The sequence below is a fragment of the Talpa occidentalis genome, unplaced genomic scaffold (genome assembly GCF_014898055.3).
Source record: "Talpa occidentalis isolate TD23 unplaced genomic scaffold, MPIMG_talOcc4v2.1 talOcc4.10, whole genome shotgun sequence".
Taxonomy (NCBI): Eukaryota; Metazoa; Chordata; class Mammalia; order Eulipotyphla; family Talpidae; genus Talpa; species Talpa occidentalis.
The window spans coordinates 90,590,179-90,612,419 of NW_023600993.1; the positions used below are offsets into that span (position 1 = coordinate 90,590,179).

General features: G+C 41.8%; 1 protein-coding gene across 4 annotated transcripts in view; it reads right to left on the reverse strand.

The window, feature by feature from the left end:
- The window catches only part of DNAAF9 (dynein axonemal assembly factor 9), a 101,445-nt gene that overhangs the window by 50,230 nt on the left and 28,974 nt on the right, over window positions 1-22,241 (reverse strand). For 3 of the 4 annotated variants that reach the window (XM_037498252.2, XM_054697502.1, XM_037498232.2), the window contains exons 9-20: window positions 20,096-20,151; window positions 18,094-18,229; window positions 13,992-14,073; window positions 12,977-13,010; window positions 9,841-9,928; window positions 8,296-8,372; window positions 7,783-7,827; window positions 7,345-7,390; window positions 5,915-6,026; window positions 4,844-4,914; window positions 3,865-3,915; window positions 3,412-3,499 (exon numbers count right to left, since the gene is read on the reverse strand). In XM_037498252.2, coding sequence (XP_037354149.1) covers window positions 3,412-3,499; window positions 3,865-3,915; window positions 4,844-4,914; window positions 5,915-6,026; window positions 7,345-7,390; window positions 7,783-7,827; window positions 8,296-8,372; window positions 9,841-9,928; window positions 12,977-13,010; window positions 13,992-14,073; window positions 18,094-18,229; window positions 20,096-20,151 — 886 coding nt within the window. The remainder of the gene's footprint in view (window positions 1-3,411; window positions 3,500-3,864; window positions 3,916-4,843; window positions 4,915-5,914; window positions 6,027-7,344; window positions 7,391-7,782; window positions 7,828-8,295; window positions 8,373-9,840; window positions 9,929-12,976; window positions 13,011-13,991; window positions 14,074-18,093; window positions 18,230-20,095; window positions 20,152-22,241) is intronic. The other variant, XM_037498244.2, reaches the window with a different exon arrangement.

Genomic DNA, 22,241 nt, shown 5'->3' on the forward strand with positions numbered 1-22,241 from the left:
GTCTCCCTGGTGGTGCAGCGGTTGAGCGCTGGGCTGCAAAGCTGCCTGCAGTCTCTGCAGCACCGGTTCGATCCCCAGCCGCTGGGCGAGGGTCCCACATGGCTCGCAGACCTCTCCTGCCGCGCCCCGCTGCTCCTCTCAGCAGTGTACTTCGTCCATCTGCCTGCTCTGCTCCCTGCTCTGGCTCTGGTGAATTATCTTACCCTCCCGCGCTTCTGACTGTACCCAGTGCTTGTATAAATAAATAAATAAATCTTTTAAAAAAAATAAATAAACCAGAGGCAAATTCATCAAGATATAAATGAACTTAAGTATCAGGACGCCTTACCTGTTCAAGTCCCCTTCCAAGGCCCTGAGAAGAGCGTGAATCATTTGTATTATTACTTTTCCTTAAGAGAGTATTCAAGTAGTGTAAACTGCAAGTCCCACAAAACTGACATGAGTCCCAAAGTGGTGAAACACTTAAGAAATATAACCAGAGAGAATTCTTACTTAAATTCTCTGCTCCTGTTTAATTTTCCTGCTTCAGCAAACCATCTCCTAATTTGACTACATTTCCCTTAGGAACTAAGAAAGTCTGAAATCAAAACTCTCAAAGAGTATGACTAACAAGGCCCCAGAAACCCCTGGCTCTGCCCTTTATTCTTATGTAAAGACCTCAGGATACAGTGAACCTTGTTGGATAACTCAATACAATGGAAGATTATTTTTCTAACAAGGCTATTTGCTTAAAAGGTGCAAATCAATTTTGGCAAATACCCTTGCTAAATATTACAACTGGCTCAACTATGACAGAGCACAACCCCCTCTGTATTGTGTCTACTGTTTTCAAACACTATACAATCTTGCCAAGGCTGGCAGCACTGCCGTACACTCCCTTGCCTTCAGAGAATAGTTCCTAAGTGCCTGGTTGGAAATGCAGAGGCCACAGTACAGGCCTGATAACATAAGCTGTAACCACCCCAGCATTTTGTAGACTGAAAGCCAGAACTCTTTGTGCTTTGTTTTCTATGTGAATGAAAGAGTTGAAGCTGAACCAATGATCTTAGAATAGGGAAAAGAATTTGCCACCAGACAGAATATTTTCAAGAATAAGTTACCCAGAAAGAGGATTTGCTTAGCAGAGGTTGAAGAATTTATGGAGTAAGTCACAACCCCTCCTCCACAAAAAGGCTATGTCCAACAGGGAAAGAACAGAACTCATAAGAAAGTGTTATTTTGAGGAAACCAAAAAGGAACGTGGAAAGAATCCCCACTAAATCCATATAAGACTATCAAGGCTCTTGATAATTTATATCAGCAGAAACACTGCCAACTTGAACTGAAAGGGACAGAGTCTGAAATGAAAGCAGACTAGCAGACCCTCCGAATTCTAGTGGAAAGCAGCAGTCTGAAAAGTTATTTAGCCACAGACAAAGTACCACCTTCATGAAAAAGGAAGGATAACTGAGGTGAAAACAAGAGCCCACGGGGCAAAACTAAGAGTTTAGAAGGCAAACCAAGAGCCCAGTGGGCAGATCTACGGGCCAAGGGGGACTACTTCCAGGTCTTGAAACCTAATCCTGAACTGGAGTTTGCTCACCTGAATTTCAAAACTGCCTTGGGGGCCTCCCCTGGTGGCTCAGGCGGTTGAGTGCAGGGCTGTGAAGCTGTCCACAGCCTCTGCAGCGCCTGTTCGATCCTGGCCAGCTGGCGAGGGTCCCACATGGCGCTGCAGACCTTTCCTGTCGCGCCCACTGCTCCCCTCAGCAGTGTATTTTGTCAGTCCACCTGTTCTGTTTCCCGCTCTGTCTCTGGTGAATCCTCTCACCCTCCCGCACATCAGGCCTGTACCCCGGTTCTTGTAAAAATAAATAAATAAAATCTTAAAAAAAAAAAAAACAAACAACTGCCTTGAGCTGGTAAGTCCCTTTTGTCTTCAGTTTCCCACCTTATTGAACCTGGCTGTCTGTAACCATTATCCTATGCCAGCACCATCTTATATGCTGGGATGGTTGGGGGCAGATAACTTGTCTCTTTAATTCACAGATGGGAAAGAATTGTGTCCAGGAGCTGTACTTAATGGAGTAAATGAAAGCTTCATCTATACCTGATTTATGATATTGATGACGAGATTTTAGATTTTTGAGTTGATGAGATTTAAGACTTTGACCTGTTACCTTCATAGGATGAGGACCTTGGGGAAGGGGGTGGGGGTATGATTGTATCTTACATGTGGGAGGGACATGAACTGCTGGGGCAGAAGAGACTGTGGTAGGTACAAATTTCACATGTCCCATATGACCTTCATCTCCTGATGTTACTCCTGTATACATGTAATGTTGTTATAAGGCAAAAAGGAGATGATATGAGTGGGCCCCTTTGAATCAGACTAGTTCTCTGTAAGCAGAGTTTTCTCTGGTTGGTAGCAGAAGAATTCGAAGAGATTAGAAGTGTGAGAGAGATTCAAGGCAAGGGAGGTTCTTCACTGCTGAGATGCAGGGGGTCAAAGGGAAAGGACCTTTGGGAGACACTAAAAATGTTCTAGCTGACAGCCATAAAATGGGGGCCCTCAGTCCTACAGTCCCACGTAACTGAACTCCACCAACATCCTGGAAGAGCTTGGGAGCTGGTTCTTCTCCAGAGCCTCCAGATAATCCTGGACTGATGTTTTTTTTTTTGTTTTTTTTTTTAATAGAGGCATGTTTTATTTATTTATTTATTTGTTTGTTTTGTTTATACATGCACTGGGTACAGTCAGAAGCGCGGGAGGGTGAGAGAATTCACCAGAGCCAGAACGGGGAGCAGAGCAGGCAGAAGGACTGAAGTACACTGCTGAGGGGAGCAGCGGGCGGCAGGAGAGGTCTGCAGGCCATGCGGGACCCTCCTCCGGTGGCTGGGGAGCAGCCAGGGATCGAACCGGTGCCGCAGAGGCCACAGGCAGCTTCGCAACCCAACACTCAACCGCTGCACCACCAGGGAGGCCCTGGACTGATGTTTTAACATCAGCTTTATGAGACCCTAAAGCATGATTTGAGTCCCACCTTCCTGGAGTTCCGACCTACAGAATTGCGAGGCAATAAATGCATGTTGTTTTAAGCTATTAAATTTGTGGTCATGTTACAGAGTGATAGAAAATTAATCCAGATTTTGTTTAGGTCCATTTCTGTTTGATGTTGGGACTGGAACCCATGCTGAGGGCAACCCTCGGCAGCAACTGAGGACCAGGTGGAGTTCTGGGGCCGGCCCTTCTTAGCACAAGTTTCCTCATCTGCAAAATGGGTGGGTCAAAGGAGAAAAGCTAAAAGAAAACAATTCTACACAACAAGGCTTTTCAAATATGAAATGTGCAATTAGTCAAAACAACCACATGGATACGTGCAAAGGAGGGACCCAGATACAGCCTAGAATAGAAAAATCATAGCTGCTCACCTTCCTCAGGCCAGGACTGTGGGTTGCTGGAATAAAGATATGCTCCTTCTCCGCCTGTTAGAAAACTGCCCAGGAAACATTCATCCCCCTTTAAAAAAACAAACACAAAGAGCAGGTGATTCACAGCATAAATATTTATGGAATCAAAAGTTCCACCCAAGTTTGTCCATCTACAAAAGCTGCTGAGTTAGTCTCAGATACCCGACTTCTTCCACGGCCTTGGCAATGCCTGGCTCTTTGCTGGCATCCCTGACTTGTGCTCAGAAAAAGAATGTTAAGATTCTCTTTCTCTCTCTCTCTCTCAGAGCTCTAGTGTAAAGAGGAAGAATTCTCAAAAGGGAATTGAGACAATGGTACAAATCCTTTAAGTTAGCTCTAGGATGAAATACTAATATAAACTGTTACATTTTATTTGGAGGTGATGTTAACATTAAGAATAAGAAGGCTACTTACCTTCACTGCTTGCTGGGTTTGCTCAGACAATTTTACTTCATTATCTTCCACCTGTTTCCAAAAGGAGTATGGATTTTTAGGTTACTACTTCAAGGGCAAAACTCAACTAGTTTTCCCTAGGTTCAGATATTTCCAGAAGACTTAATCGGGCAGTTCTTCCACCAAATCCAGGACTCTTAGGCCCTGACAACTGGAAACTGGCTCTTGGTCATTAAAGCTTAGGCTCCAGGGTCACAGGAGGCTCACTTACTAGGACCTGAGATTCACTTAAATGAGCCTATGATATGCAGAGAGGATGTATTAGTCTCCACTTACATTTCACTTCAGAAAATAAGGACTGTATTTTAGGGATAAAAGAAAGAGAACATTCTAAAATATTTTCAGTGTGTTCTCATTTGAACATGTTTTACCAGAAGATGACTTTTATTTTTCCCTATCCACATCAGAATTGAGAAACAGAATACAAACAGATTCTACAATAGGTAGCCCATTAGTAGATTCACTGCTATTAAGACTTTCTGGGTCCCAAGGCACCAGGAGTTTCAGACTAAGTTCCACCGATGAAGATGGGACCTTTCTACATGTAGAGACACTGCTGTAAAAATTCAACAACCACCATTCTGCAACAGAGAAGGGAGCTATACAATTCATTCTTTATTTTTCTATGTGACGTTGGCCAGGTTGGTCCATTTCTAAGCCTGCTCATTATCTGTAAAATGAGGTTTTAATTTCTTCCTTCCACAATTTAAGAGGGACCCAAGTAATTTAGTTCTTTTCTTTTGGAACTTTTCCAACAATATGAAAGAGTTAAACTAGATTTGTTTGTACAAGAAAGAACTAAGATTAAAAACTACCATTCCTGAACAACAGCTAGTTCAGGATCTGACACCCCGCTAAGGTACCCAATGAAGAAGCTCTTCCTCAAATGTTCTTGATTTCTCCATGTTTATGTCCACTTCTGCCTGATAATGACACTAACCAGCCAGGAGCAGAATCTGGGGATGGCGGCTGTCAGGACTATGGAGCTGGTTTCTGTAGTAACAGTGCCATCTGTAGGAAGACCACAGAGATGCAGGTTACCGTCCACCACCTAAGTCTACCTTGCAGGCCCAGATTGCCAATACTCTTCTGAAATTTTCAGGCTTCTCTTGTTGGCAAAGAGTCAGAAAATGAAAACTTAGGTATCTGGGAACAGGGATAATAATGAGGGGCTGAAGAATGGCTTTCTCATGATTAACTTTATCATTTTTTACAACAAATAGAAACATCTACATGAAGACTTCTGGGGACTAGTCCTTTTGGTATTACTTTTAATTTTTTTTTTTTAAGATTTATTTTATTTGTACAAGGTGCTGGGGTACAGGCCAGATGCGTGGGAGGGTGAAAGGATTCGCCAGAGACAGAACAGGGAACAGAACAGGCAGAATGACGAAATACATTGCTGAGGGGAGCAGCGGGCGAGACAGGAGAGGTCTGCTTCGCCATGTGGGAGTCTCATGGGCTGGCTGGGATTGAACCTGCACTGCAGAGGCTGTGAACAGCTTCACAGTGTGGCGCCTGCACCACCAAGGAGGCCATACTTTCAATTTTTTATCAAAGTAGTACAGGTGTACATCAAACAGAACATTATCAGGTTCTCCTACCACAACAGGGTATTGTCACTTTTTTGCCAACATAATGGGGGTGGAGAGAGAGGAGGAACTGATCTCATCACTATTTTAAGTGGCTTCTTGACTACTAGTTAGGGTTTACATATTCGTATATATGTGCATGTGAAGAGATATAGACAGATACATAAATATGTATATAATTATTTTTCTACTCTGGTGAACTGCCTGTTCATAATTTTTGCTCGTTCTACCACTGAATAGCTTGTGTTTTTCTTATTAATTTGCAAAAGCTCTTCATAAATCTGGATATATTTCCTTTATTATAAGTGTTCTAGTTTTTTTTTTACCAGTTTACTGTTGACCTTTGACTTAGCTAAGGTTTATTTTGTCAAAAACATAAAATGTTCAAGTTTTGCTTTCCAAAGATGGCATACACTTACCTTTTTCTTTAACCAAGATCTGAGATGTCAAAAATGATTCTGAGAAGACCACAGAGCCTAAGCATCCTCTTCCTCCCAGCAAGTCAGGAATGTCATAGACAGTCATACAAGCCTGTTTCAAATGAAAAACCAGAGTTAGACCAGTTGATAGTCATAAATTTTCAGGGCGAGACTCCCTAAGAAACAGATCACAAAATCTTGCTTTAAGATACACAGCAACAGAGAACTGGAAAGTTTTAGAAAGGAAGACCCATTATCCAGAAATCCATCTCAGAACTGGGAGCTGACTTCAGGACCACCCAGGCAGCAGGCATGCATTTGGCTAAGTTACCCACACCAGCCCAACCAGCTTCCTATGACCAAAAGCTCACTGAAATTATGGCCTAGGCAGTAGCCACAGAATAGACTCAGGCATAACTTGAGTCTGTCCACACATACAACCAGAATGCTGGCTAGATGTCCACCATTCTCTCCCCATGTTCTTCTCCGGAGATTTGCTAATTTGATGCAGTTTGAGGGCACTCAGTGAAGTGACTTTGTGGAGAAGGGATGGGGCTCTATGTGGAGAACTGGACTTGGAGACTTTTTTTTTCCCAATGCCTAGTATTGTTCCTTATTCCTCACTCCAGCTACACTGGTACACAGCGACCTGGGATTGGGAGATGGTCTGCCCTGGAAAGGCTGGGGGGCCTGGTAAGCAAAGCCTTGAGGAAAGGAGGAATGGAGCAAGTAACAAAAGTAACAGAGAAGACCCCACTGCCAGAATAGCTACCATTTACATGCCCAACCACACACATGGTGGGAAGAGGAGGAAACACGCAGAGAGCTTCTTCACATTAGGATGCAGTGGGGTAAAATGGAAGATGGGGTAAAACAAGAAACTTAGAAACTGATTTTCCAAGGCAATGCCATCCTACCCCAGGGACCAGTATTTCGGCATCTTGAAACCATCCCCGTAGCCCATCAACGTGCCCTTTGCACATGGGTCAGAAAGCTCTGCTCTGAATACTCCACTGGAGACTGAGGCCCCAGTTTTATTTGTCTGTTTATTTTTACAGGTTCTGTTAAGGGCATCAACATAGGTGTTAAAACACAGAGAAGCCACTGAAAATTCATCGTTTTGTGTGGAGGTCGCTTGCCCTCAGTTCACATACCCACACGAGGTCAGAGCAACCTCAGTCACATGGGGGAAAACTTCCCCAACCCCTCCTCCCACCCTCAGCTAAAACTCTGGACCTGGGCGAGTCTAAGCATGGAGCAGGGACATGATGGGTCTGGCACAGGCTCAACAAGGCTGTTACTGGGACAGTCCTGAGAATAAACCAGTTTCCTCAGTTAAGGGACAGGCTGCACAAGACTCCTACCTCACCCATGTACATGTCTCTCTAAGGACCATTACTTGTCAGCTGACGTGTAACAAATTTGCTTACCGTTTTCACAAAGTATAAGCTATCCTCACTGTCCAGAGGCACAATTCTAGAAAAGAAATAGGATTTTTTTCCCCCACAATACTCTTTTTTTCTCCCCCGCCACTCCAACTCAGCAGCAACCCACAGACCCAGGTTTCTCGTGGGGATTTACAAATCAGAGCTTCATGTATGCAAAGTAAGTATGTACGTTACTTGGATGAAATAATGGCCACCCTCCATCCCCATTCCTGAGTCTTTCAGTTGGAAGCACTAAAGGTAGAGGGGCTCAGCTTAGCACAGGCAGTGTTTGCTAGTCTTGGCCCCAACCCTGGAGTGATGCCACTGCCAGATGTGGAACTGTGAGAAGTCATCCCTGCCAGCAGTTATAAGGTAACCTCTCTTTTCTTTTTGCTCATTAAACTTGCCCCAAATGTGGATGCAATACAATCATATACTTACCTTCCCTGATTATTCACAGCATGTATATGAAAAGACATCTTGGAACTGTAGACCAAAAACAACAAAATATAAGTCAGTGTGTGATGCCAAGAAACCAAATTCCTAGGCCGTCTAGACCTTGAGAAATGGCCAGACTCACAGTTTCTACCATGTGCAAGCAAGATGAGGCCCGGAGTAAGCCTCTTCTCATCAGTGACTGTCTTCATATGATCAGGGCCTCTGACCCTAATGGCCTTAACATTCATGTCCCCAGCTTCACCTTTCTATCCTCTGAACTGGAGTTTGTCAGTCTTGGAGGTTCTGGTATTAATCTGTCTCCCATTCAGCCTTAGGGTTCCTCTACCTTTGGCTCCTTGGCCTTTCAAATAAAGCCCTGATCATGAATGATTCTTCTTCTATGGTTTTACTGGCACATTTTCTCAAAGGTAAGGCAGAATATAACATACAAGAAAGAAAAAGGTCTTTAAAAAACAAACTTTAAAATAATTGCAGGAAATATAAGTCACTGCTTACCGTAGGGCTGCCTTAAACTGCATCAACTCAAAGGAATCTAACCCAGATCCCAGGGCCTGTTCTGCCTCCTCCTTGGCCTGGAAAAACAATCACAAAACAGGGACAATTAACATTCACAAGAGAACACATCACTGACAGAGGAGCCCCCGCTAACACTTGGCCAGGAGAACACTTACCCTTTCATCTACATGATCACTTGGACGATATAAATTGATTTAAGTGAAAACACTGTATTAAGAAAAATAGGTGCCTGTTTCTTCAGGCTGGGTTCACAGGAAACATGTTATTCAGGCAAGTGGACACTAGAACTTGATCTGCCAGTGAGATGTGACCAGCTAGGATGGTGCCATTGTGAGATCTAGGAAAGTGCCTTCTTTTTCCCCTTGACCCTGGTGCTGGGGGAGGGACTACTGCCCACAGAATTTATTCTACTCAAATAGCTAGAGTCACAGAAGATGAGTAAAACACAAAGGTGTGAAAACTGATATTGAAGGATCAGTAAAACTGATTTTGTTTTACATGTTTTCAGCTAAAGGATAGAGAAAACCCACTTCAGTACCAGAGATTCAAGTTCAATGAGAAGGTGAGATGGCAAGGAGCTGGTGACCATAGCTACAGTCTCTGTCATAGCTACATCATACACAACCTTTCTAATGTCAAATGGCTTCCTTCAGGAAAGGTCCTATTGGCATTGGGAGGCATCAAGCCGACTCTTCTCATCTCCTTATTGAGTCAGATATAGGAATGCAACTCAGCAGGGCAGGTTAACCGCAAAACAGCAAGGAAGATAATGGTCAGAGAACAAGAACACGTGCTTGTCTAGGAAAGGCAAGTCAGATCTTCTCATCTTTAGCTGTTTTTTTTTTTACACTGAATTATAGGAAATCAAACCATGTAGCTCAAAACAAGCTTTTCCTAACTTTATTAAAATTCATAGTAGAACCTGTATTTTTCAACTTTAAAAAAAATTTATTTATGCATACAAGAACTGGGGTGTTGGACAGAGATGTGGGGGAGTGAGAGGATTCACCAGAGGCAGAGTGGGGAACAGAATAGGCAGATCTACTGAAACACACTGCTGCGGGGAGCAGTGGCGAGATAGAGGTCTGCTGTGCCATGTGGGTCAGCTCCCTGGCCGAAGGATCAAACTCATGCTGTAATGACAGCCAATAGCTTGATAGTGCTAAGACTTAACCCCTTGTGTCACCAAGGAAGCTCCATTTTTTTTAACTTTTAAAACCTTAAAAAAAACTATTAAGTAAAACAGTATGCGATGGAGTGATTTTTTTTTTTTAAACACATCCAGATGTCTACAAAGAAGTGCTGATGAGCTGTCATTCAGAAGACAACCGCAGCTCGGTCACAGGCAGCACAAGCTCAGAGTTCTCTGAGGCATCTCTGTCTGGTGCCAGCGCACCAGCCATGAGGCCCAGGCTCACACAAAACTGAGTACTACAAAATGCCCAAAGGAAAAAACAGATGCATAGGAAGTCTTACATTAAAATAATTACTAGTACAAAGAGAGAAATGTGGTATTTAAATTACCTTTGTTAGACTGGAAGTTTTAGCATAACATGCAATGCCAGCCAAAACAGCCTCAATAACAGCAGCATATACCTGAGACAAGAGCCTACTTTAGAAACAAAAAAAAAGGGTTAACTACAGCATCACAAGGTTTCACCAAAAGCTGCATGCACATAAATGACATTCCCTTAGAAGCTGATCTTTAAATAGAATGAGGAAAGTGATAAATGGAACTGACTGATTTCTAAACCTTTAAAAAGCCATGTGCTCCATCTGATTTATACTTTATTCTTGCTAATTCATGATAAGAAAAGTCATGATCCAGAGAGAAAAGTGGTGTGTGCCCCTGGCCATGCTGTGTGCAGGAGCAGCCCCCAGGGAACCTGATCCTTTCAGGGCCATGACACAGACTTGCCCCTTTTCTAGGGACTGACCCCACCACACCTCCCTGTCATCTCCACCTCAGGCCTGCTTGTAATAAAGACTGGGGCTGCTGGAATCTCGGGTGGCAGATCTCAGGGGCCAAAAGAGATTACCTGGTTGGGAAGTTGGGTTCCACTACATTCATATTAACAGCTGCTGGACATGTCCAAGCAGTTTGCCTGATCTTAAGAACAGAGGTTTCTGAGGGGCTCTCTCCCTTCTCCCACACCCATAATCTTGCTCTTTCTCTCTGACTTCTTACTTCCCAAAGTCATTTCAGGAAGGTTCTTTCCTATGCCATACCGGGACTACCATGAACATCCCTAGAAAATCTGAGTCTGATTCTCTTTAGGGCAGGGTTTCTTACTTGGCATTCTGGGCCAGATAATTCTTTGAGGCGGGGTCTGTCCTGTGCATTATAGGATGTTTAGCAGCACCCCTGGTCTCTATCCATTGAAGGCCAGTAGTATCTTCTAGCTCTGACAACCAAAATGTCTCCAGACATTGCCAAATGTCCCTGGGGCTAGGGGAAACGGCAGGAGTAGTAAGACTGCCCTTGGTTAAGATCCCCTGTTTAGGGGAAGAATCCTGGGATCTTATTAGGATAATTAGATAGAGAAGAAACCATCCACAAGGCCCTGAAAGGGAGGTGCCTGGCAAGGAACTGATAAAAGCCTCACCTAAGCATATATCTTTTTAAATCTGTAAGAATACTGTAACAGGTAAAGGAAGGTGACAGGAGTTTAATGCAATTGGGGACGTTCAGATTGGTATGGCCACAGACTTGTGACAGAAGTTTGAAAGCAAGAAGGAACACAGAAAAATCTGGTCTAACCCTCTCATTTTACAGAAGCATGTAGGACCTCTGGAGGGGGACTCAATTGTCAGGTCACAGAAAATACTGGCAGACTCAAACTCAGGTCTGTTCTCGGCCTGGTGCTTTTCCACTGTGCCCTATCACAACGCTATCTCCTCCAATTTCTTCCTTGGCTCTCATACTACACCTCTACAATGCAGGCAAGAAATGTGAGTTGGGTAGAAGAAAAAGGGAGAGAAAAAGTATACGTAACAAAGTAGTATTTCCAAGGATCAACATATCCTGAAGATTGTTAGGGCAGAGGGGTGCATCCTGGCAGTAACAATGCCAATGAGCTTGGTCACTTCCACATGAGACCAAAATCCTCATCTGACAGTAGGGGTGAAGCTTTATAGAAGCCAACCTCAAAGACATAAAGATATTTCTCTCCCACTCAACCCCCAGCTTGCTCTAAATATTACTCAGCACCAGCATTGGTCAGTTCTCCCCTGCTTGGCCTTCTCTTATACAGAACCTTAGACAAGAGTGCAATACACTCACCACCTGGCTACTGACTCATAAAAGGCCTTGATGGAAGGCCTGAGACCCATAAAGAAGGGACCCACTCTATGTGTGGATCATACTGCTGTATAAAATAATTTTTAAAAACCCAGAAAGACACACATTAATATACTAATGGGTAGTATCAGAGAAGAGGAATTAGGGCCGATTTTCTTTTCTTCATCTTCCAATTTTTCTGCAGTATGATTCTATCATTCACATTATACTTTTTTCTAATATAGCTCCATGGGTCCTATCTCAGATTTAGATTCTGATTTAAATTTGATTTTGAGATTCTGATTCAGTAGTTCTGGAAATTACTATAGCCTGGTAAACCTACACTTTAAAAGAGATCCTTAGATGATTCTTTGTGGCCTGTCACTGCCAGCCCTTGAGAAGCACTAGTCTAGACCCCTCTAGCTTATGCTGGGATATTTTATTAGATAATAGAATTTACTGTTTTCATATTTCTGAAGGAAAATTTCTCTTTGGAATTCAGTAATTCTAGCATTGTTATGGACTGAATTATGTTCTCCCCAAATTCATGTTGAACCTCTACACCTCAATGTGACCACATGTAGAGATAGGGGCTTTCAAGGAGGTACTCAAAGTCAAATGAGGCTATAAGGGTGGCGCCTAAATTACTACTACAGGTGTCCTTTTAAGGAGGGGAAGAAACACTAAAGATCTCTCTCTCCAAGTGAAGAAAGGCCAAGTGTGGACAAGATGACAAGAGATCTGCACCTCAAGAGGAGAGGCCTCACCAGAAACCAAATGAACCTTAATCTTGAACTTCCAGCTTTCAGAATTATGAGAAAATAAATCAATCTGTATGCTGTATTTCGTTATGGCAGTCAAGCAGATTAATACAAGCATTAATAAGTTTGTACCTTGCTGTATGTGGGGGACAGGAGTCAAACTAGGACCTTTCTAAGGTTGCACAGTTCGTGTTCATATTATAGGTCTATTCCAGCTGCCTGAGAGTCAAATCCAGAGGAAACACTCCTCAGACCAGATGGGGTTACACAAAGATTCTCCCACCGGGTTTTAGAGTATTCTACATTTAGGAAAGCCCTAAGAAAACATGCACTACGTAGACAATACATTAAGAAGAGTTGTGCCACTTAAATGCATGGGCATGCAGGAAGGATGTTTCTAAGATCTGCAGAGAAGAACAGATGGCAAAGCTGGCAGGGTCCCTGGCCTGGACTCCAAGCTGAGAGACATGGACTGGGAACTGCCTCAGTAACTACACAGCTGTGCTCACTTCATAAGCCAGATGTCCCACCCATTGCTGATCGTGAAAGGAGGTAGACAGGATAGTCACACCTTTGAATAACTCAACTTTGAGAAAGAAAAATAGAAATGTGAACTTACATTTGTTCAGTTTTCTTGGGTAGCTTGTTGTCATCTGTGAAAAAGGACCATGTATTAAGACTGTGAGAAGATCACAGGGGATGCAAACCCTTTACAAAGAAGTTAGAATTTTTCTATTTCATTTGAAGGAGATATGAAGAACTACGTTTTTCTTTTAAGATACCATACAAGAACAAAGAACAGTAAAACCTAGCTTTTCCCAATATCCTCCTGGATCTTCACTCTTGACACTTCCCACTTTAGCAACCCACTCAGCATTGCAATTAAACACCAGAGAAGGTGTGCAGAATCATAGGTTCTGGAATGTTTTTGCCTTTCTTTTAATCTGTTTTTAACTCGATATTATAAGTAAGCAGGTTCAGTTCAGCCTCATTCTTCATCTCCTGAATTACCTGACTCAAAGTCTATTTTAGAGCTTCCCAGTTTACAACATCCAGGAGAAAACCTGGTTTCTTATTTACTCTGTGGAAAGTGCTGAGACCGTCACTCATTCCAGAGGTTCTTCTCCATGTCTCCCTGAATATCTGTAGCTTCTGACTCGTTCAGGAAGAACAGGCTTAGTCAGCCATTCTGGAAGGGCCAGTAGCATAGAACCCTTGTTTCTGTGAACCGCCGCAGGCCTGGATACCTTTCTGCCATGGCCTTTCTTTACTCTCCTCACAGAAAAACTCAGGCAGGCACCTGGATAAGTCACCCTAACTCCCACCACAGCCCAAGCCTTCTCCTAGCTCCATCTCGAACTTACTCATTTTTACTTTTTTCACATAGAGTACATGGTCTTAACACATGAGTAGACTTAATATACACTGATACTTTTTCTTCCTGAAATACACTGTGAGAAATGCATTAGGCATATCAATTTGCGGTCAGAGAGGAAGTCAAAGACCTACAACCTGAGCATGAGGAGCTTCTGAGCAAAGCAGTAAATTGGAGTCGACTGCTGGTTTTTGGAAAAGAAACTGTCTATATGTTTCTCTTTGATAAGTTGATGAGAGGATGACTTATAAGGACTTACCCAAATAAGGACTGTGGGTAGCTCCAAAAAAGTATGTTCTTGAACAAGCAAGGGGTCCCTTTGGTGAGACACACTGTACTACCTGGATGTCAGAAAACACAACAAAAAAGGAGCAACAATCAAAGTTAAAAGTAAGTGCCATTCTCACAGGTGTGAGAAGTATCTCACTGTGCTTTTAACCTGCATTTCTCTTATTAGAAGCGGCAATGAACAGTTTTCATGTCTTTTGGCCTTCTAGATATCCTCTTTGGTGAACTGTCTCTTCATCTTTGCTGCCCATTTATTGTTTTCTTTTTACTTCTTGCATTGTATTTTTTTAAATACATCTTGCCAGGCCTCCCCAGTGGCGCAGCGGTTGAGCACTGGGTTGCGAAGCTGCCCGCAGCCTCTGCGGCGCCGGTTTGATCCCCGGCTGCTCCCCAGCCACCGGAGGAGGGTCCCACATGGCGCGCAGACCTCTCCTGCCGCCCGCTGCTCCCCACAGCAGTGTACTTTGGTCCTTCTGCCTGCTCTGCTCCCTGCTCTGGCTCTGGTGAATCCTCTCACCCTCCCGCGCTTCCGACTATACCCAGTGCTTATATAAATAAATAAAAATAAATCTAAAAATAAATAAATACATCTTGCCTATTAATCCATTATCAGTTACATATTGTATATTTTCTCCATTCAACAGGCTATCTTTTTAATCATCTTATATATTCTGCTATACAGAAACTTTGTTTTCTTCGATGTATTTTATTGTTGCAGGTCTTATATCTAAATCTTCAATCCATTTGGAGTTTATTTTGGTGCGTAGGGTTAGCAAGTGAGTCAATCTGGTCTATAAAAATTTTTTTTTAATGCCTGATGAGCTTTTTAAATGTTTCTTTATTTCTTCTCTGCTCTTCCCACCCATTCCTTTTAGATAACTTTGCTAGATCTTTCAGTGCTTTATCTGTATCACTCCATTCTCTTCTTGTACTCATGGCTTTTAATAATAAGTCTACTGTAATTTCCAGTCTTGCTCTTTTATAGGGATGTTTTCCCTCTGGCTTTTTCAAGATTTTTCTGTCTTTGATCTTGTAATTATAATCTTTTTGAATGTGATTAAGCCCAGGAATAGATATTCCAGTATTTATTCTGTTTAGTGTTCTCTGAGTTTCCTGGATCTGCGATTTGTCTTTAATTTCTAAAACTTCTTGCCCATTATTACCTTAGATATTTCTGGTGTTCCTTATTTCCTTTCTTCTCCTAATATTCTCATTACAGATATGTTATTCTCTTTGAAATTGTTGCACAGTTCTTGGATATTCCTCCTCTTCATTTTTGATTTCCAGCATTTCCTTTGGATTAGCAGTTTCCATCTTTATGCTTACATTAATTATCTATCTGTTCTTACATGTTGTCTACCCATTAGTCTTTAACATATTAATCGTAATTATTTTAAGTTCCTATCTGAAACATCTGAAAATGAATCATATCGAGAATCTGGTTCTGATGGTTGTACTGTCTCTTCAAACTGTTTTTTTCTTGCCTTTTAGCATGTTTTTTTTTTCACAGACATGATGTATCAGGTTTTATGTTAATCTGGCTGGGAGATGGGTCGTGTTGTTCAATGCATTCTCTATCTGCAGAGGCCAGGGGGCTTAAAATTCCTCCAGTAATACTGCATTTGTCTTTCTGTTTTATTTGTATTTTCATAAGAATTTATCTTTAGATAGTCTGCACTTTGAAGCTCATTTAGCAGTAATCCCCTATTATTATATTGAAGACCTGTTGGAGTGGTAAGGTAAGGGAGTGAAAAGATTCTATAATGTCATAATTAAATCTTAGTCTGTTAAGTGGCTAGCGACAGCAGGTTTTCCTTGGGGCTTTGAACGTCTGTGCCTATTGACATTTCCAGGTTACAAGCTTCTTTAGTGCCCAGTTTGGAAAATATAGGCAAAAAGAAACATCAGAAGACTTAGTGGCATTTTGTTCTTTGGCCCTGAGGTCGTTAGGCTAGTTTTCCTTCTCCCCTTTTCAGTTTTCCTATGTTAGTCTAATATGTAATGCCCAGTGTTTTTAGTTGTACTTAGTGGGAGGAAGAGGGAAAAGTATGTTTACTCCATGTTCCCAGAAGCAGCAATCAGATTGTCTCCTTTAGTTTTGACTCACTCGGTATATTCAATCAACAAGTAAATGACACAAAAAAGCCTATGCCATTTGGAATTCTTTTTTTTTTAATATGTATTTTATTTTTATATTCCCCATACAATTGCAACCCCCTTATTTTGACCCCAATCCCTCCTCTCCTTGCCCCCCATCCCACATAGTGTGTCTCTGGTTCATAGTTGTTTGTTGATTTTGATTTTTACTTTCTTATAGTTATTCTTTTTCCTGGTCCCTTATTTAAGTTTTCTAGATTCCTGCTGTGAGTGAGACCATCCGGTATTTTTCTTTTTCTTTCTGTCTTATTTCACTGAGCATGATCCCTTCCAGCGCCATCCATGTTGCTGCAAATTGCATGTGTTTATCTTTTTTGAATGCTGAGTAATATTCCATGGTGTATATGTACCACATCTTCTTGATCCAGTCGTCTATTTTTGGGCATTTGGGTTGTTTCCAAAGCTTAGCTATTGTAAATTGTGCTGCTATAAACATAGGGGTGCAGGTGCTCTTTGGAATTGATGTTTCTGTGTCCTTTGGGTAAATACCTAGGAGTGGAATTGCTGGATCAGTGGAATTCTTTGTGAATTCCAAGACAGGAGTGGTTTTGGAAAAAGGGAGGGAAGAGGAACAGGTGTATCTTTAAAATGAGGCCCGAGCCTTCCCTTTTCTGGTAGGAAGATCCCAATAGGACATCTGTTCAAACAGTCCTTCATCCTAACTGTCTTGGACCCAGTCTGGTGTTTCAGTCCAGACAGATTTGGGGCTCAGTTTCCCCAAATCTAAACTGAAAAATAATAGTACCCATCTCCCCAGCTTTCCTGCCTTTCAGGGACATTTTGAAAATACTTAAAAATTATTTTTACAATCATTAGACTCTCGTATTCCTGTTTAATGTTTCCTTTAAAAGAATGTAGCAGACAATATATCCAGTGCAAAAATCTTCTCCCTAGTATCCTTGATAAAAACACAGTGATCCTCAAGGATTATGCCTTGAAACGTAATTACTCAAGGTATAACAACTGGCTTAGAGTGACTGTCCGTTTTGAGTTAATTTAAGATTCTTAATCTACAGATGATCCTATTCTGACAATTTAAGAGTTTAGTCTGTGAATTTTTTTTTAACCCTTCAAATATTTTCCTTCAAATATTTAAGAAAGTAGACAAAATGTTTTCAAATCATACCTGGTACTTGCATAGACATAGCAGCTCATTTTATTGTGACTCACTTCAGAGAGCCTCACAGGTAACTGTGGTTTCTTTTCTACATGATCCTCTACCAGCAAAAAGAATATAACTCACTGAAGGTTCAGATGGGGTTAGCACTTTTTAGGAAAAAGTATTTTTTAATTAAGATCTATACATTTTTTAGATGATGCTGTAGCACACTTCACAGATTAAGGTACATAGTGCATATAACTTTTATATGCACTGAGAAACTAAAAAATGCATGTGACTTGCTTTATCACAGTATTTGCTTTATGGGGCCTCCCCTGGTGGCGCAGGTGGTTGAGTGCAGTGCTGTGAAGCTGGCCGCAGCCTCTGCAGAACCGGTTCGATCCAGGCCAGCCAGCGAGGGTCCCACATGGCACAACAGAAGAGGTCTGCTGTGCCTGCTGTTCCCCTCAGCAGTGTATTTCATCAGTCTGCCTGTTCTGTTCCCCGCTCTGTCTCTGGTGAATCCTCTCCCATCTTGCGCATCTGGTCTGTACCCCGGTTCTTGTATAAATAAATAAATTAAAAAAAAAAAACCAATATTTGCTTTTTGGCACCAAACCTACAGTATCTCTTAGGTGTGCCGGTGTAAAAATACACGCGTTTTCCAATTACATCTTTTCACCCCCAAACAAGTTCAAGGTTAAATCAAGTTCAAGGTTAAATCAACACACTAATTGGAAAAAGTTCTTTTCCCCAGTTCCCCTCCTCCCTATTTAATCATAAAACAAATTAAGCACCAAGCAGTCAAGCTACTCACCATGTGCTTGGCAAAGCTCCCGCTGGGACCAGTGTTGCGTACCAGGTGCCCTTCAGAGGGGAAGTTAAAGTTGCCAGCATTCAGGTTTTCACGTGTGGAATGGTTACCAAAGAGAACGAATGGCTGCCTATTAGGGCTAGTGTCAAATCAAAACATGTGATTAGGAAAGAGGTTCCTGGCTAGAGAAACTTCCTAGTGAGGGAGTGCTCCAGTTTTTTAAAATCATCTTTTTGCAGTGTGAGCAGAGTAGTCAGTACAATCTACCTAATTTCCTTATTGGTTGGGAAGGGACACCAGATGCCTGATTTCTCCTACTGACCCACAGAAATCAGTCATTTAGGGACATAACAAAATCCATGCCAGGCATATATTCTCAGCTTGCCTCACTTCTTGAAAAGAAGGTTCTGTAAATTTGCTATCCCTGATGCACAGATGGAGCTAAAGCCCAGTTTTATAAAACAGCATTTTAATAAATACATATTTTAAGGAATGATAGCAGTTGTGACACCCAGAAAACACACAGACAGCAGAGCTATTAGCCATTCCTGGGTAGCTGTTGGGGAAGTGGAAAATAGGGCTGAAAATATTCTCATCAATACACCTACCTACCTCCACATCCTTTTCCTTCTTCCCTCCTTTCTTGGCTGGATTTCTCTCTTTAATTCTGCTTTTTCTCTTCCTGCTTACTTCTCAGCCTACTTCAATTAACCCCCTCCTCAGTCATGTAGCATATAGCAAATCCAATGGCCAGTCTTCAGCTTGCCCTTTCTAGATCTCTCAGAAGGATACCCTCCCCTGCAAGAATTGTTGCTCCTCAGTCTCTTTTTTGTCAGTCATCTTTCTCTTTTACTGGGGCCTCTGAATATTCTGGGTTTTTTTTTTTTAATTGCTATATTTTACATCTCCTTTTACGTAGAATCACCAAAGCACTCCCACCATCAAAGTTCTCAAAGTCTTCCATCACAGTCCACTGTGCTTCCCCTTACTCACACTCCCCACCTTGATTCTCCCGTCCCCTCAAAGTCACAGATTGATGGTCAGCTTTAATATTCCTAGGGTTTTACCTTCAGTTGTCTGCTCTCTCCTTTCTTCTCTTATCTCAAGATCTTGCCCCTAAAATTATTCCCTTTCCAGTTGCTACAGTAAATAAATGGTCTCATTATACATCCAGGGACTGAACCTGAAGCTTCCCTGACTTCTGCTCCCTCATCCTCTAAATCCAATCAGTCTTCCAAATTTCACTCTATTGTCCATTTCCTTCCATTCATAAGGTCACAATCCTAGTCCATGCCACTATCACTGTCTTGCTAGACACCTGCAATGTTTCTTTTCCTGTTACTGATTTCACGTTTCTGATTTTAATTCTGAAGTGTAATTCAAGGTAAGTGACACTTTCGGCAGAAAAAGATGACTCTGAGTCCCAAACTGGCTTATCGCCCTACTAGATGGGAGGGGAACTAGTGAGGAAAGACTACTCTCATCTAATCCAACAGAGGAGCTATTTTTTGAAAGGCACTGCTAATTATCATGACAAGAGTATTACTGAAGGAAACAAAGAAAATAACACAGGGACCTTCACTATTCCCCTAATCTTTCACTGGGCTGGAACTTTATGCTCAATCCCTTTTACTCCCCACAAACTAATGTTGCTCCCTGCCCAGTCCCTGGACACTCTGCTTCCTTTCCTTTCACTGGGCTAGGGACAGAATAAAAACATTTCTTTTTTTAGATTTCATCAGGAGACAGTATTTCATTTTATTTTATTTTAGGGAGATGCTATATTTTAAAAGCTAGTTTACTATGAATTTTAAAACTATTTTAGAAATATAAAAGCAACGAAACAGACTATTATACAGAATATGGATTGCTTACTCTGAGATGACTTAAGTCAATCCATATTTTCCTAACTCTGACTTCTGGACTTAGATGCTTCCCCACATCCACTCCCCCGTCAACTCCATTTTCTCTATTACCATTCACCTTTCTTCCCCAAGAACCTTACCTGTTTTCAGTTATATGGCTGGAAATCATCCCATGACTGAAATAACTTCTGAATGGCTAAAGAAGAAGCAAAAATTGTATATATTAAGATAACTTCTAAAACCATCATAAAATCTCCTTGTGTGTGTGGGGGGGTATGGAGAGATTGAGAGGGGAGAGAAGGGTAGCAGTTTGTGGATTATTATAAGAACATGGATGAACACATGTGATATGCAGCAACATGAATTTTGGGCGGCAGTCAGCAAAGAAAAAAAGACAAAAGACTGTAAAAGAAAAACAGAAAAATGAAGGTAAAGAAATTTTTGTCAAATTTTATAAATTTTTTAAAGGTTTATTTATTTATGCATACAATAACTGGGGTGTAAGGCCAGAGGTGCGGGGTGAGAAGATTCACCAGAGACAGAGTGGGAAGCAGAACAGGCAGATTGATTGAAATACATTGTTGAGGGGAGCAGCGGGTGAGACAGGAGATGTCAGCTGTGCCGAGTGGTGTAGCTCCCTGATAGGGGATTGAATTCGTGCTGCAGTGACTGCCAATAGTTTGATAGTGCTATGTAAGTACTTAACCCCCTTAAGCCACCAGGGAGGCCTAAATTTTATAAACTTTACCTACTGAAAGGAAATTGGACTAATCACTACCTATGGTCCAAGTTACTAACCATGTGAGACTTTTTCTCCTATTAAAATTTTTCCCTACATTTCCAATAAATGAATATCAATTCTACTATACTAAGTTAAGATCAGCACTGAGGAAGAATTCAAGGAATACTTAGTATACTTAGAAGTGTACTGATAATTTTCCCAGGAAACCACAGAAATACTCAGCTTTGACCTGCATAGTACTAGGCTAACCATTAATCAAAAATTAATATGCAGGGAAATGTCAAAAGAGTTCAAAATTTCCAAAGGCAAATTTACAGCCCTTAAATATTTACAGCCCATCTATATTTTTTTCTGATTATGTAAATAATATACTCCACAGTCTAGTTAATAATACTGCACTGATATTAAAATGGGAAAAAGAGGGCCTCCCCGGTGGCGCAAAGGGTTAAGACACAACCTATGAAGCAATCCGCAGCCACTGCAGCACGAGTTCAATCCCCCCACTGGCCAGGGAGCACTCCACATGGCACAGCAGACCTCTCCTGACTCACCCGTTGCTCCCCTCAGCAGTGTATTTCAGTCAGTCTGCCTGTTCTGTTCCCCACTCTGTCTCTGCTGGATCCTCTCACCCCCCACACCTCTGGCCTGTGCCCCTGTTCTTGTATGTATAAATAAATAAATCTTTAAAAAAAATAAAACAAAATGGGAAAAAGATGGAATTATAAAATGGCCCTCAAATATACAAAAAATGTTCAAATTTAGTCATAATTAAAAAGATACAAATTAAAACAATACTGAAATAGGGCCTCCCCGGTGGCACAGCGGTTGAGCGCTGGTTTGCGAAGCTGCCCGCGGCCTCTGCGGCGCCGGTTCGATCCCCGGCTGCTCCCCGGCCACCAGAGGAGGGTCCCACATGGCGTGCAGACCTCTCCTGCCGCCCGCTGCTCCCCTCAGCAGTGTACTTTGGTCCTTCTGCCTGCTCTGCTCCCCGCTCTGGCTCTGGTGAATTCTCTCACCCTCCCGTGCTTCTGACTGTACCCAGTGCATGTATAAACAAAACAAACAAACAAACAAACAAATAAATAAATAAAACATGCCTCTATTTAAAAAAAAAAAAAAAGATGAAGGTATCTATTAGAAAATAGGTATAATGTTAAAAAAAAACAATACTGAAATATCATTTCTCATCTATAGTAGTATCAAGAATTAAAAAGTATAACAACACATTTCATGAGTGAGGTTGTGGAGGAATATGTACTCCCATATACTGCTAATGGGTATGAAAATTGGTACAATCCTTTGAAGAGGATTTGATAGTAGCTAACACAACTACATATACACTTCTTTTTTTTTTTTTTAAAATATATCTTTTTTTAAAAGATTTATTTATTTATTTATTTACACATGCACTGGGTACAGTCAGAAGTGCAGGAGGGTGAGAGGATTCACCAGAGCAGGGAGCAGAACAGGCAGGACAGAAGTACACTGCTGAGGGGAGCAGTGGGCGGCTGGAGAGGTCTGCACGCCATGCGGGACCCTCCTCT